Source organism: Tachypleus tridentatus, chromosome 2 (genome assembly GCF_004210375.1).
Source record: "Tachypleus tridentatus isolate NWPU-2018 chromosome 2, ASM421037v1, whole genome shotgun sequence".
Lineage (NCBI taxonomy): Eukaryota > Metazoa > Arthropoda > Merostomata > Xiphosura > Limulidae > Tachypleus > Tachypleus tridentatus.
Window position 1 is genome coordinate 91,678,061 of NC_134826.1, and position 16,439 is coordinate 91,694,499.

Below are 16,439 nucleotides of genomic sequence, written 5' to 3' on the forward strand. Positions count from 1 at the left end.
TACAGAATTACACTCAAAATGTAATTAAATAACTTCATTATCAATGCATGTAAATACATTTGACATCAGAATGTAGTTAACAATTTAATAGTTAACAGTTTAATTTTCTTGGTTTCAAAAGCAAATATTTAAAAAATTCTCAATTTTCACTTATTGTCAAGTAATATGTATGCTCTCAATTCTTCCCTTTTTAGATTACATAGCTTCTACAGTGTCTAGCTAGTATAAATACAAGCTATGAATAATGACAAAGTAAATGTACAATTTACATATTCTATCTTCTCCATTTCCTGTGATATTGATATATTCTTCAACGCATGACAAAAGTCAAACCCCATCTATTTGTAACTTTCAAAACAGTTTTCAAAATATGTTTTTATTTCTCATACATTGTTATAACAAACAGAAAAGGCTTTTTTTTTCAAAAATTTTTTTGAATTTGGCTTCGACATATATTAAGCAAATGAGTGATGTGTGTGTAAGTAAAGTTGTTTTTTATTGAAGTAACATAATTTATTTATATTCTATTTATACCTGAGCTTACAGCCAGTGGAGCCTTTCTTGATGGGTTATAGGTGAAAGGCCATCTCATCTCATTTCTTGACCTGCATTCAAAATTTTTTGAACTTCTATTTTATGAATTTATGTCAAGTTTGGTATCAAACTGTTGATTATAATTGAAATTTTCACAATTTTTAAATTTAAAAGTAAATATTATAAAACAGACCTAAACTTTGATTTTTTTTATGTCAAAATACAGTCTGTAGTTTTGCAACATGGTGGTCAAACTGTGCATGTCATTCTCTTTTAGCAAGTTATTTTTAAAAGTTTAATAATAAGTAATTATTTTTACTATATATTGATAAAATTTGTATTAAAGCATATTTTATATTTCATATGTTAATATTATCTATGTTTTAACTTTTAGTATAAAAGGAAATATATATAAAAAAAATCAGTTTTTCTGTGTAACATAGCACCTCATGTCTTGTTGTTTTTTTTATATTTTTTATGCCTATTATATGTGTCTACAGATGATTGACAAATTAGAAATGTGAATTTTAGATACTTGCAAGCTAGAATATAAACTTAGAACCCCCCACCACTTTGATTTACTGAGTAATCAATGTATCTAACAAATCAAATAGAGTGGCACATCTTTCTACTGTTTAGTTCCACCTACTTTTCTTATGGGTATTTTTATAACCAATAGAAAAAACAAGTTGTACTTCACATGATTCTGACAGTTATTTGTAAAGAGCTTGGCAGAGAAAACAGTAATTTTGACAAGACTGTTGAATGATGTTGACCAAGTTGTTGTTTCAAATGGATATTAGTCTTAATTAACCCTTTTACTATAGGTGGAGAGTTAAATATAATGTCATCACATTTGTTGACTTCCACTCAAAATTTGTTGAACTACTAATTTATGACAGTAACTTTGGTATCATACTATAGATTATAGTTCAAACTTTAACATTGTATACGAGTTAATTTCTTTGTTTAAAAACAAGTAATAAAAGAACACAGTTAAATATCGATTTTTGTGAGCCAAGTGGTAAGTTCAATGCAGCAATGGTTAAAATTAGATGTTCGTGACGTCAAAATACTAAGTTTGTAGTTTCATACAAATTAGGAGCTCAAATTACCAATATTAACAAACTAGAATATAAAATGAAAACCTCATTACTTTTTATTTTGCTGAGATATGACTTATGTACTGAAACAAACACAGTAGCCCTGTTCGCCCATATTTATTTTTAGAAATGGTCCTCTGTGTAACGAAATTTTTACTTTTTCTTGTTTCTGGGCAGAAAGTGTTATTTCCCAATCACTTATGCCTAAAAGAAATGGAAAAGACCTATTTTTCTCTTCAAACTTTGCTTTTGTGACCTGGGTAATGGAATTTTCAAATTTACCCATTTACCAGAATATTCCAGGTAGATTCAGTGCTGAGTAGTCGAAAGAAAATTTTCAAGAACTTTTTAGAATTTTCTAGAACTTTACATAGTGATATATATATATATACAGGGACTCACCACTTCAGTTTAGTTCTAGCTGCCTAAGTGAACACATAGACCTATCTAAGGAGGCTTTACTAAGTTTTCCTGTTATCTTTGCCTTTGGGACAGCAGGACCACTGCAGCACACTACAACAGGAAGCACTGGCCACAATGGACCGAGTTCTCTGTGGGGAGGCACAGTGTCAAGTGTAAGCCACTATTGGACCTCCAGAAGGTGTTGTTCCTACCATTGCACATATAATTGGGTCTTATGAAACAATTTCTCACAGCTCTTGATAAGGAGTCTGCAGCCTTCAAGTACCTTCGAGACGTCTTCCCTAAGCTGTCTGAGGCAAAGGTCAAAGCTGGTGTCTTCGTTGGATCACAAATAAAGAAGATCCTGGAGTGCACAGAATTCCCCAAGAAGCTCAGTAGGAAGGAAAGAAAGCTTGGGGTAGCTTTGTTGCAGCGGTTTGGGTCTTCTTGGGCAATCACAAGGCCGAAAATTATGTGGAACTGGTTGAGGCTCTGGTGAAGAACTGCAGCAAAATGGGTTGCAGGATGTCCCTGAAAATCCATATCCTTGACGCTGATCTTGATCAATTCAAGGAGAACCTGGTAGCGTTCTTAGAGGAGCAAGGCGAATGCTTCCATCAAGATATACTGGACTTTGAACGCTGCTACCAAGGACCATATGATGAAAACATGATAGGAGACTATATTTGGGGGCTGATATGTGAAAGTGATTTACATTACAGTTGCAAATCTCGAAATAGTACTCACTTCTAAACATTTTTGTATAATTTTAATATAAATACATGTAAATCTTGATTTACGTTGGTTTATTCAGACCTTATGTAAATGAAAATGTGCAAATTTGCCCATTTTAATTTCTAAATTTTGTTATTCATGTCACAAAAGGAAAGTTTGAAGGGAATAATGGCCATTTTCTGTACTTTTACAACATAAGCAATTAAGAAATAACACGTGCTATCCAGGAACGAAATTTGTGTTGCATAGTGTTATTACTATGATACATGACATGGGAATAACCAATTGACAGCTTAGAATGTCTCCCTAGTGCTTTTCTCAGTCATTTTAACCTATGTTGTTTCAAACCAAGATTTCAAGGAGGTAGGTTGTACCTTTAGTCTGCTAGAGGTTTCATTTCTTTTTTAGACCTAAATACATTTTAGTTAGTAAGCTTAATAAATTGTAGTGGACTTGTATGATATCAATACATTAATTTATAATTTTTTGGTTATTCCTAAAAAAATATTTTGTTTCATATTTTGTTCTGCAGGTGTAAATGACATGATATCCTTCAATTTGCAATAATCTATACACCAGAGCAGAATGTCAGTATGCAGTTCACCTCTTTGATTGAGGATCCTCATCCTACCTTTGCACAGATTTCAGTACTCAGTGGACAGATTTTGAACTTAGAGTGAACCAATCAACATAAGTCCTCACGTAGGTTTTGTGTTGTGGGTCACAGTGGTGGTACTTGAGATTGTTCTAGTTTTGTCCTTGACTATCCTTCATTCTCTCTTCTTTTGGGGATGTTATTGCACTTGGACGGTCATGGTCTGTTTAACAGTTGGGAGAGTTTATTGCATGAGAGAGACATTCTTTTGATATCAGGTGTCAAGTTTCCAGATTGATAGCTCAGAGCTGATCCTTGTGTCACAGCCAGGAATTGGAGTGGTTATTTCTTCAGTTCTTGAGTTTTAGGTGAAAATGGTATGATCTTCATCCTGAGAGGAGGTTTCTTGTGTAGTTGGTTTACTGAGTATGGTCTGCTGCTCTATAGCCACTCTACCCCAAGGGTGCATCCTTGTTTACACACTTTTCTCATTGTGGGATTGAGTTACAATATCTTCCTATGGTCAGGATCACTTTTCTATGACATTCTCTTACACTCAGATGTGCTTCTTGCATTTTCTGCTTTGATAGTCTTACATATCCACACAGGAGAGAAGAGTATATCTGGTTTAGAAGTGGTGTGGTTCCCCTCTTCAGATTCTGAACTGACTCTCTCATCTACAGAGGTATCTTTTGGATGCTTTTGAGAGAATACATTTGTTCTTTCCTCACACTGGTCCTTCCTTCTAATCAGTGTGGGGTTCTAGCTAATCTTGTGAGAGGAGAGAAGTACCATATTGGAAATTATAATTTCTCTGTAATGAAAATGTTATTTCTGATATGTACTTCCCTCCCTTTCTCCCCACACATTTCTGATACTTCTGTTCTCTAACAGGCTTTGAAGTGATGGTTTGATAGAGGATTTACATGTGTCATGTGAGTGCACTATGCTGTTATTGGTGGAGAGCTGAAAGTGACACATGATGGTTGCATGAGAGACAAGTTGGAATCACTTGATTCCAATAGGGGAGAGTAGAGGTGTGGCATGCGTAAAGAAAAATTTGCATATGGGGAGCAGCAGTTAACAAGGGTAGTTAATCTTTTATCATGGGCTTGATCAATTTGACCAATCACATGACTACTTTGTACTTATTTAAAGTCTTTATACTTTTAATACTATTACCTTTCAATTTGTCTAGGAATATATTGAGTATCTTTTTTTACTGGTCTGTGTGCATATCCATGAATATATTGAATACTTTTTTACTAGTCCATGTGCAATGTGATTTTCTTGTTTAGATTAAAAATTCTTTTCTTCATCTCAGAAATCTCAAATTTCTTTTACATAATCTCTTAAAACCTCCTAACTACATTTTAAATGTTTGTTTTGAGTAAAACTTTATATTTTATCTGTAATTATCTCTACCCTAACTCTATACATGCTCAGTCAATTTAACTGAACTCATAACCAACAAAAAAATTTACATAAATCTAAATTACCCTTCTTTTTATTCCACAATGACTTCAGGTTGTAATGTTAAACTACTTTCATTTATCCTAAGTAGGTTCAAATGTGTAACAGTATACATCTATTTGTAAACTGTATAGTTTTAATGCTCTTTGAACCATGTTCAACTATTATTTTTGCCATTATAAGTTGTAAATTGTGCTATCAAATTGCATTACCCATGAGCTACTCTGAGCTGCTCATGTGCATGGCATATGAAACATTTTTATTGTATTATTATTTATTTTAGCTAATCTAACCTAAAAAGATCCTTACTTTTAAATTTTAGTCACTTTTCTAATAATAAATAAAGACTAAATAAGAAAAACAAGAAATAAAGTACACTCCCTTCTGTTTTTTGCTTTCAGCTGTTGATACACTTTACTCTTTTTTATACTAAAGGTAGTAGTGCACTAAATAATTTTTATTTAATTAATTAATGCATCAAAGAACATAGAATATTAATATGCATAAAAGCAGAGTTTTTTCTAATTATTGCAATTTATTAGGCTTTCTAACTATACAACACAGGACTTCACAAGTTCATCCAAACTAGTTGTTATCTTTTTCATAAGAATGACGCTTGTAATTGTAAAAAAAAATATAATTTCTTGTGTTCAGAAAACAACATATTATAATATGTCATTTGATAGATGAGAACCTTGGATTTTTAATTGTTATACATAATGTAGTATTAAGAGAGAACTATTATTGAATCATGAAAGAGATATAACTGGTGGGTATGGCAAGAGGAGTCTGATATTCTACTTGATACCTCTGTAATCAAACAAGATTGAAGGCTGTAAAAATTATGGTTTATCTGAGCAGTGATGACTTTATAGTGGGTAATTTACATGAAATTTCAGACTTATTGTAGAGGTGGTGAATAAAATAGAGAAGAGGGGATGCCTTAAGCAAATACGTCACATTTCAAACACTTGGGGGAATTTAGAATTCTTTTGATATTGCTTTATAAGGTTAAAAACTTAAAACTATGTATACTGTTAAAATATAGATTATTTGCTATGATTTTATGCTATACTAATTGTTATGAGATAAACAAAAATTAGTTTAAATTTTGAATGTAAAGCACTAAAACTTTATGATGTGTGCAGTAAAGGATGCTTGTGCAGAAAGACTTTAAAAATCTGATCTTCTGTGTGTAACAGATTTATAATATGTACTGAAAGCTTATGAACTTTTGTCAAGGTACACATTGTAAATTCAGAATTACACTAAGCATTATTATTTAAAGTTTCACAGAATTGGAATTGGTTCAATGCACAGATGCTGTGCCTATAAAGCTAAGCATAAACATCCCAGTCCTCTTCCAATTATGCCAGCATGATTGAGTAGTGAAAATCATTGTGTTTTGTTGTGTAAGTTGGAATCTAGCTTATGTTGATTAATTTTTTCATATATTTTTTGATCAAAATTCCTATTGTGTCAAATAAAATATATTTTAAATATGTAAAATACTCTTTGACCTCAAACACTTAAGTAAAAGGAACATAAAATAAAAAAAAATGGTTAGAAAATAAGTAATCATTTGTTAACCTTACCAATTGCTAATAAGCATAAATATCTTGTAAAACATGGAAAAATTCGTGGATTTGACCTTTAATATGAATTCCTTCTTGAATGTCAAACTATGATTTTTCCTGTGTTTTATAAGCTAGAAGTTAGATTTGAACCTTCAGTATGCTCAACAAAACACACCAGCCTTCATTACCAAACCACACTGATTTACTTGCAAAGAAGATTAAAGTTTTTCTATATATATGTCTGTGTGTGTGTGTGTGAGAGAGAGAGAGAGTGAATGATGGTCATCTGAGATTATTAAGCACTTCCTCTGATGACCAACTTAATTTTCAAATTGATCAATTTATGATTAGCATCCTGGAATAGACTTATACTCTAAACAGCAGTCCAGTTTATTGTACACTTACTTATTCTCATTTTACACATGTGATTGTGACTCCAATCCTCAACAAATGCAGGCATACTTTCAGGCATCTTCTTTCCCATGTTTTGCTTTTGAAGCAGATGAAGCAACTGATGCACGTATCTTTCATCATTAGGTGAGGTTACAAGTCGATTCCTTGGTGTGCATGAGCTGACCAACACTGGGGCTGATTCTATCTACAACACAATGCGCTCAGTCATGGCAGATCGAGGATTGTTTGATGTTGACTTGGTTGAACTTGCAACTGATGGTGCAAATGTCATGGTGGGAATAAAAACAGGTGTTGCTACAGATTTTAAGGAGGAATGCCCCTGGATAATAACAAGCCATTGTTTGGCACACAGGTTACAGTTGGCAGCTGAAAAGGCAGCAAACCAGGTGCCATACCTTGTGAAGTACATTTCAGTTTTGAACCAGTTTGCAAAAAGCCTGAAATATTCTCCCAAGTTGTGTTGGGTTCTGGAAGAGAGCAAAGCATTGAATGGAGAGAAAAGCAACAAAATCAAGCAAGTGTTCTTCACATGATGGTTCTCTCTTAATGATTCCATCCAAACATTAGTCAACTGTATTGCATCTGTGATAAGCTGCCTGCAGGTTGTAGCAATGGAACGTGATACTCCAAGCCAAGCCTTGCTACATGGTCTAGTCCAACAAATGTCATGATGACACACATTTTGGCTGACGCTGTTGGCATTCTTGGACTTTTGCCAAGATCTCTACAGAGAGCTGATTTATCTTATGATCAGGTTAAAGCAATTATTGATGGGTCAATTCAGTTGGTGGTACACATCCCTGGTCCTTACACACAGACTGCACACCAGGAACTCCCACAAGCTCCTGATGGCAGTGGTTACACTTCTTACAGAGGCCATGACATCAAAGATATTGATAAACAAAGTGAAAAGTGCAGATCAGCTGCTGAGTCATTTGTTGAAGAGGTGATCACAAGACTACAAGTAGCATTCCCAGACACTAACATCATGTCATTGTTTTTCAATATTTAGCCCATGTCACAGCAGAGCAGTATCTGATGAGGATGATCTGAAGAAACTCATCCAGCACTTCTCTCCTTTCATCAATGAGGATGAGGCACTGACTGAATGGCTACTACTAAGGAACATAATAGAACAGGATGCTCACAAAAACAGAAACATGAAGAGCTTCTACAAGGAATACATCCACCAGACCCGTCAAACGTTTTCAAATCTGTCTCAGCTTGCAGCAATTGGATTAATAATTCCAGTTACATCTGTTGACTGTGAGCGGGAATTAGTAGGTACAACAGCATCAAAACAGATGCCAGGAGTATTCTTGTCTGTGGCCAAGATATAAATGTTACTGAACTTATCCATGGAGTCCAAACCTTTAGATCATTTTAACTTCGACTCTGCATTCAGATACTTGGTCATTCACAAAGACAGACATGGGTACCATTCTCTGTTGAAGAAATGTGCTTCGGAACCTCAGGTGTCAACTTCTACCACATCTTTTGTTGAGAATGATTTGGCTGAAGAGCTGCCATTGGATTTATCTACTTACTAATCATGCTACCATATTCTAGTTTTAAGTCATTTTTTTTGTTTCTGTGTTATTTTGAGAAATGTATCTCTATTTTCCTCTTTATCATGTTTATTTTGTTATTTGTTTTTTTTTTGGCAGGGAAGATTGCTGGGGGGAAAAACAAATAGTACAAAACTTAATGGCTTGTAGATTTTCACATAATTACAACTATATTTTACTGGATGGAATTGATGCATATTAAAAGTCACGCACCACAGTTTTTGGTGACCTAAAATTGTGGCTAAACAACTGTCATAGTGGCTAAGAGGGTTATTTTTCTAGTGGAAACCCAGAGTGGTGTGTGTATGTGTGCATGCATAGTGCTCAGGTGTTTTATATATATTATGGTATACTAGTATGTGTGAGAGTTGCAATTCAAGTCTAGTCTTATTACAGGCTGTACTTGGCAAGTAGGCCAGACTGGTTAGAATGAAAACATTGAACATGATTGGTCAAGATCCCTAGGTTACTGTTTTGTTTAAACATTTTATGTCATAGACAGTTTGTTTTTTAAGACACTATGTAACAATAGCATGGTTTTGGTTTATTTATTCCAGTGTAGTTTTGCCAGAAATAAAGTTTCAAAAACTAGTTGAATAACAATGCAGAATTGCCAACTAAACATTAGTTGTTCTTTTTGGAAATAAATAAGATATAAAACATCAAAATTCTAGTAATTATGTTCTCTTTAGGTACTTTGTATATCAGTATTACTATAAGTGGATCTTTTTGAGGGTCTATTCATTTTTTTTCAAACAACCAGTACAACATTCCAGACAACTTCTGATTCATATCAGATTGTCCGAAGAACAACGTGAAAATTTCCTTAAAATCGAGCCTTGCAATGTAATTTTATGAATATCTTTAATTGAGAAACTTTGTTGTTATTGTTATGCTGTGGTTATTTTTTCCAAACATAATAATTTTTAAAGCTGCTTATTGTAATGTATTTCCAAATTTTACTGAAATTATGAATGAAGTGAAACATCTTTAGCCTAAAGTTTAATAGTTTCTTGTACTTGATCATTGTTAATTTGGGATAAAATTTGAAAGACATTTTAAAATTACACTTAATAAAAATTGTTCAAGTAAGCAGAAAAAAATTATAGCTAGAAGTACTTCTATAATTTATTTATAATACTGAACAATTTTTCTAGATTTCATCACTTTACTGTATTACATTGTTTGAAAATCTAATTTTTTCATAATATGTAGGGTAAGCCTGTTAGTAATCCATCTAAACTGCTGGTGGATAGAGCCTTGAACCGATGGTACAGTTTGAAAATGCGTGCTGACAACACAAGTGTTATCACAGTTATGTTGGATCCCCCTGGACCTCCTAAATGTGAGGTTCTACTTCGCCAACGAATGATGCAAAGATTACGACCCCGTGATGAACAAGCAGAGGTTGTTCCAGATAGTATGAGTAAGATTTGGAAACAATAATTTTTTTAAAACCATTTGTTTACAAAAACATTTTAACAATACAAAAGTATGATATTTATTAACTTGTGGAAAATGTTAGCATGGTATACTACTTTTTAACTTACAGTAGTTTTAACTATCTCTTGCTTTTAATTATTATGTACTAAAGAAAACTGGAAAAGTAGTTTAAATTCAAATGCTAGTGATTACTGCCTACTTTCAATGTTATGGTAACATAGTTAACACTGAGCCTACTTCATCTGTGGCCACTGGAGGTTTATCAAATGTAGAGGGTGTTAGTGCCATTGTTTGTTGTGTGGTGGATTTGTTAATGTATTCATTGCCTCATTTCCCTGTCCCTAGGTTAGGAATGCTTCCACCTCTTTCTGAACCTAGCTGTAAAGACAATGATTTTGATTGGCTCTTTCCACCTCCTGGGCTTGAACTAGGCTCCTCTTTACCTATAAAGGCTAATGTTCTTTTTCCAAATCTTGTTTTTTTTTTTATAGGGATCTTTAGGACATAATGCTCTTCTCTTTATTGTTCATTTTCCACATTCTTACTTCTTTGACTTCCATATGGCTCCTTTTCTTCACCTTTGAAATATTTAGTAGTGTTCCTAACTTGGTTTGAAGCTGTCAGACAACAGTCCTCCCTTTGCTCCTTAGCCTTTTGTTTCTAGAATTCTCATGACTCCATGCACACATTTCTTGACCCTATGAACTTTCTATCCTTCTCTTTACCTAACTCTCCTCTTCTTACTTCTTTTCTTTGTTCTTTCTCCTGTTGAATTGCTGTCACATGTCTTATAAATAACAACCTCTTTAATTGGCTCAGACCTATGGGGATGTGTATGTTTTTTGTTTGCAGACTTCTGGACCCCATTTACAGCTGTATGGTTATTCATTCCTCTTCCTACACAAGGCTTTTCTCATCACTTGCTTTTTGTTCTCTTCAGACTTCTTTTCTTCTTCCCAGTCTTCAGTATCTTGAGGCTGTAGTATTAGATATATTGGATGAGAGAGGGTCTTTAGTTCCTCTCCAAGTCTTCTTTTTTCTGGTTGGTCATTACTGTTCTTATACAAGGCTTTTCTCATCACTTTTTGTTTCTTCCTCTTTTGTTTTCTTTTCCTCCTCCTTATTGTTTTTGATCTCATGAGGCTGTAGTATTGGATATTTTGGATGAGAGAACCAATGAGAAGGTCCTTTATCCCTTTACAGGTTTTTACACTTCTCTTTTTGTTGTCCTATAGAAGACCAGAGACTAGTGTCCCATCATCTACCTTTCTTTTCTCAACTACTGTCTAGTGGTTCCTCAGTTCAAGATGGAGGGGTTTCTTCCTCTCCATTGGTCCTTATCTTTTATGGATGACTACGGTTGACATCTTAGGTTTCTTTCTTCATATTCCAAATGTCCAATCCTTCTAATGCTGTTTATTTTTTGTCATTCCATAGGAAGAGAATAAGCTATCCATCTTCAGTGTCATTTGGGCACTTTCTATATTCAACTGGGTTTTGAGAACGTTTTTCACCATGTCCACAGTCTTGGACTTCATTTCCATTATCCCTTTCACAGCGGATACCCATTTGAACTTTTTTTCTTTTTTTTTTTACATGTTGCTGAGTTACATATACAGTTTAATTAAACAACTTTACAATCAGTGTATTTCAATGAAGTGAACATTATATTGTATGGTGTAATATGAAGTATTTTGTTATCTAAATTTTAATTCCTTTATTTCAAAAAGAACCTTAATAAATACTTAAAATTATACATTTTTATGTTGCATGACCCATGAGTTATGAAAAATCTCAAATTTCACACACTATCTAGACTCAGATAATGCCATTCCTGTAGATATGTCTAGACAATTAAGTATGTTTCTTTCCCTATTGACATACACGTTTAAAAGTTCTGTGGTTGGTGCTGTGTCCACCTTTTATACATATACTTTAGCTTTATAACTTGCATGTTGTTGCTACAAATGTTTATAGTTACTAGAAAGAGCTTATTTTATATTAGATAATTCAACAATAGTTACTTTGAAATTGGTACTCAGTTGTTGTGATCATGTAGATGTAACTACTTGCTTTATCTGTGATAGCACTCACAGTTTTTTCTCAGCTGAACATGTTATAGTTAGAAAGATAGTTAAATTGTATTTAAACTTACTTTTATACCTTAAATAATTATGTATTATTTATATTTTAAAATCTATAAATGAAATGTTTAAACATTTTTTAATATACATCATACTTTGTATCAGTTTTCAAGCCTTAAGATCTTGTATGAGGGGAAGATAATTTTACCAAAGGTTTGTGTATCTCTGCATAAAATACTGTGATTACCCCAAGGGTGGTACCCAGATGATTATTAAAAGGTAAAGGACGGGAAAGTAAAACATTAACAAATTTTCTATATGTGAAAATAAAAAAAAATCTGAAATCATGAATGTAAGAAAAGGAAATATTAGGAATGGTCACCCCATCCTGAGGTCTTTCATTGAATCTGTTCCCAGATGAGCATGCAAGTGATTGATACTTGTGTTACTACTCTCAGTTCCAAACTTTTCTTCACCAGTATCTTTACCAGTTGCTCTTACTGTGGTTGTCCTCAGTTAGGACTGGCTTCATCTCATAAATCTTTCACCCAAGAATGTCTTCACTTACAGGATTTGTCCATTACCTTGCTAATCAGTTAGGTTTCCCAGCCTTTCTTTTATCTTGTTTGTGTTATTCTCTGTTCTGTGTCTATCAACAAGTGTGGTGTGTTTTTTACCCTTGGTTCATCTGCCATTCTCTCCTACTTATTGTTGCCTACCTTTCAGTCTTCTTACCTCGTAGAGTCAGGAACAACAGAAGCTATTAAATTCATTTGTGTTGAGATGGGGTTTTCTGTCAAATCACACTTTACATGGATTTTATTAGAAAAAGGTAGCACCAGAGGTGGATGGATGATGTTTTCCCATTTCACTGGTTTGGAATGGTCAACTTGAAGAGTTACTCATCAAATGTGCAACTTCTCCAGAAAGAATCTCAGTAGACAGCACAGTTTGGTAGGGAGTAGGATAGGAGTAGAGTGTCCGTGTTGGTGTAGTGCAAATCACCTCATATAATGTCCAATACCTGTTTTTTGGTGGTTTGGCAAATTAGGTGGGGCAGAGTGTTCTTCTTCTAAGATAGGAAGAGACTTTCATCTTTGTTTCCTCTTAATGTACAATGTGTAAATGGTACTACAGGATGCATACCAATCTGTACAATCTGATCATTGTCCTAGCCACTCTACATCTCGTGTCCAACTAACTGGTTGTGTTGAAAATACTTGGTTGGCCAAACACTTTTTTTGCTGATTCTTGTGTCATATTGGCTTTGCCTTCCTCCTTTCATACTTAATTTTGGGTGAAGAATACACTCTGCATGAGTGTTATTCCTCTGGTAAGCTCCAACTCCATGGGCTTTCCCTTTCAGCTGCCTTCTATGAAGGGAGGTCATCTAGGATTATGCAACTGTACTGATTCTTCCACCACCTTAATGTAGAATTCTAGTTAAAATTTTCCTTGCCTGAAAATGTATTTATGATAAATACCTCTTTGTAAATTTCTCCCAATTATCAGTACACATTATTTGTTCCTCATTTAAGAATGAAGTTAATTTTGAGTGCAAGTGGTCATGGGAAATGTATTGCCCTTCTACTGTTAGAAGGCTATTGTCACATGATGATTACATCATGCACTAACACAGTTAGGTTAAAATACATTTCTAAGGAGATAGCTCAAAGCTAGAGACATTAGAAAATCTTAAAGAAAGATATGTGAAGATTTATTATGTACAAAGAGGTAAGGAAAATATTAAATTGTATATTCAGAATATGTAGGAAGACCCCAACAATAAATAGTGGAATTAAGTGCAATATTGAAATAATTTTTTAGTTAAACTTTCTTTTATGTAATTCCTATGTTATCCATTTGGCTTACTTTTTGTCTGTAAAATGATGCATAGTTCAACAATTCTTACAATAACTCTGACCTTTCTTAACATATGTGCACAACAGTTGGTAAGATTTTGTTAAATATTAAATGTACCTTGTCCACAAATAATGCAATTTTAAGTAAATAATTGTTATTTTTGTATTGTAGTTATTTGCAGTTAGACTGAATATATTAAGTATTATCATCAATAAAATGTTTAAATGGAGTAAAATGTTTAAAATTAAAAATTGAAAAAAAATGTACACACGTTTTAATTTTTGTTAAATGATATTAAAAGATTTTTGGTTATGTTTTTAATTGTTAAGTTTTAAAATTTTCACCTTGTTTAATTTTACTGTTTTAGTTTCATTTCTTATCCTGCAGCATTATTACTTCAGAATGGCTGGTATGAGATACATTTTTATTTCAAGTGGGTTTCTTTTCATCAAGCATTATTACTTATGTCATATCTCAACAGGCATTTTCGAGCAGTATTACAGTATCATTAGTGATTCTTTATATTTAGTTAGAATGTTGAGACACTTGTGTAATACACCAAGCCTTATGAACTGAGGCAGTTTAGCTTCTATTTAAAACAAAACAAAAAACTTTCTAATATGCATTTTAAAACATGAATAATTTATAATTAACTAAAATTAAAAACTATAACCTAAATACAGTTTAAATCTCTATCTAACTAACATTTATAGGTGAGAAACAGTACAAAGTGCTAGAAAAGATGAGGGGCAACAATACTAAGAGTGGTTTCTGTGCATCAGTTTGAAAATAACTACTAGAAAATTGTAGTGTAAAATTAGCTCTTTCTATTGGTTGTGAGGATTTAGTGAAATAGTTTTGTGTGCGAGTGTAGCTTCAATCGAAGAGTTCCACTAGAGATTTTCCTTTTTTGGAACATGACCTAGGAATTTGAAGGGAAGATGTGTAAACAGAACAATTAACCAGATAATGAAAAAAAAGGAACAAACTTTATAATGCTAATTTCATTGACATGCATTGACATTAAAGTTACTTTATTAAATTTTCAATGTAACTCAGTAAAGTCTTTTGACATGTGCAGAAAGGAGACACACATAGGGATATTAAAAATTAACCAGTAATTTGTTGCAAAAATAGTTCAGAAAAAGTGTTTAAAAAATAACTAATGGAATAATGGTTTTCTGTGATAGTTCTAGGATTATTAACTAGTTACAGATTTGATGATGTGTTTCATATGAAATGTGCATTATGTACTTCATTAGCACATGTTAATTCATTAATTGCCATTGTTATATGTTTTAATTACATCCACTTTTTTTTGAGAATTTAATACCCTCCTTCCATGAGGTATCTAATTATAAAACAAAATCAACTAAAAGTAGTGTTTGGGTAATCTAAAAATTTTTGTTTGAAATGTAACATTATGTGTATTTTATTTTATATAACTGTATTTTGGATGATATGAGTGATTCACCTCTTGCGTGGAACTAATATAATGAAAGTGTACATAAATCACTAGAATACTGTTTCTTATATAATATATAGTTTTAACATCTTTTTCTGTTGTGAAGTGCTTTGTTAAGTTTACTTAAAATTAAGTTTGGCTATCATAGATAAAAGATTGAAATAGAAGCATTCTTTTTACAGAATTACAAATTCAGCAGTTTGAAATAGAAGTAAAAATTAGACAATTCTATGGATAGGTATAAATCATAAATTATTTATTTTGTTATGATTAATTCATGAGAGTTTTAGCTAACTTTCTAACTTGAAATTTTAAGAGTCATGCAGAAAAATTAGTTTAGATTACATTTTAAATTGCTGTTATTTTTAACAAGCTAGTGAATCTTAATTGATTTTGTTTTTCAGTTTGTCCTTGTACAAGGTTATTGTGTGAAAACCTACTATTTTCACAACAGACTAGGCCCAATATATTTCTTGTAATAATTCATTACTTTTGTAAGTAATATTCCATGTTGAATTAAGAAAAATGTTGCCTTGATTCAATGCTGTCCTCAGTTGTGGGTTCTCAACATATTTCACTCTAAATAATACAGAAAAATGTTTCATCTTGTTTGGATGTCATCATTCATTGTGGACTCTTGACACATTCTACTTTGAGTAAAGAAGAATGTCTTGTACAGTTTGGATACTGTTCCTCTTTGTTGACTTTACACATACCATATTGGATATCTAAAATGCCTTGTATTGTTTGAATAATGTTGTTTTCCATTGTAGGCTCATGAAACCTTCCACATTGAATACAGAAGAGTGTCTTTTACTGTTCCATTGCTTGCTCCAAAGTGGGCTCACAACATGTACCATACTGAATATTAAAAAATGTTATATATTGTTTGGATATTGATAGTAAATTTTTCACAACTCTTTATGAATTTCATAAGCATCTTATGATACAGAATTGATCTATACTTGCTTTTTAAAAGGTATCCACTTAACATATGAGCCAATATGAAGGTTTGAAACAACTATTTGTGGAACATTATATCTGTGAAATGTTCTGTCTCAAAAAGCAAATAACTTACCATGGGAATGTGTATGCATTTTCAAAGTGTTCATTTTGACTTTCTTAAGTAAAGAATGGAAACATGTCAGTATTCCAAAATGAATGCACAAAGACCTAAATAAGG

General features: G+C 32.8%; 1 protein-coding gene across 3 annotated transcripts in view; it reads left to right on the top strand.

Moving 5' to 3' along the window:
• LOC143244522 (uncharacterized) overlaps positions 1-16,439 on the top strand; it is a 32,662-nt gene that overhangs the window by 13,822 nt on the left and 2,401 nt on the right. For all 3 annotated transcript variants that reach the window (XM_076489365.1, XM_076489364.1, XM_076489366.1), the window contains exon 5: positions 9,617-9,827. In XM_076489365.1, coding sequence (XP_076345480.1) covers positions 9,617-9,827 — 211 coding nt within the window. The remainder of the gene's footprint in view (positions 1-9,616; positions 9,828-16,439) is intronic.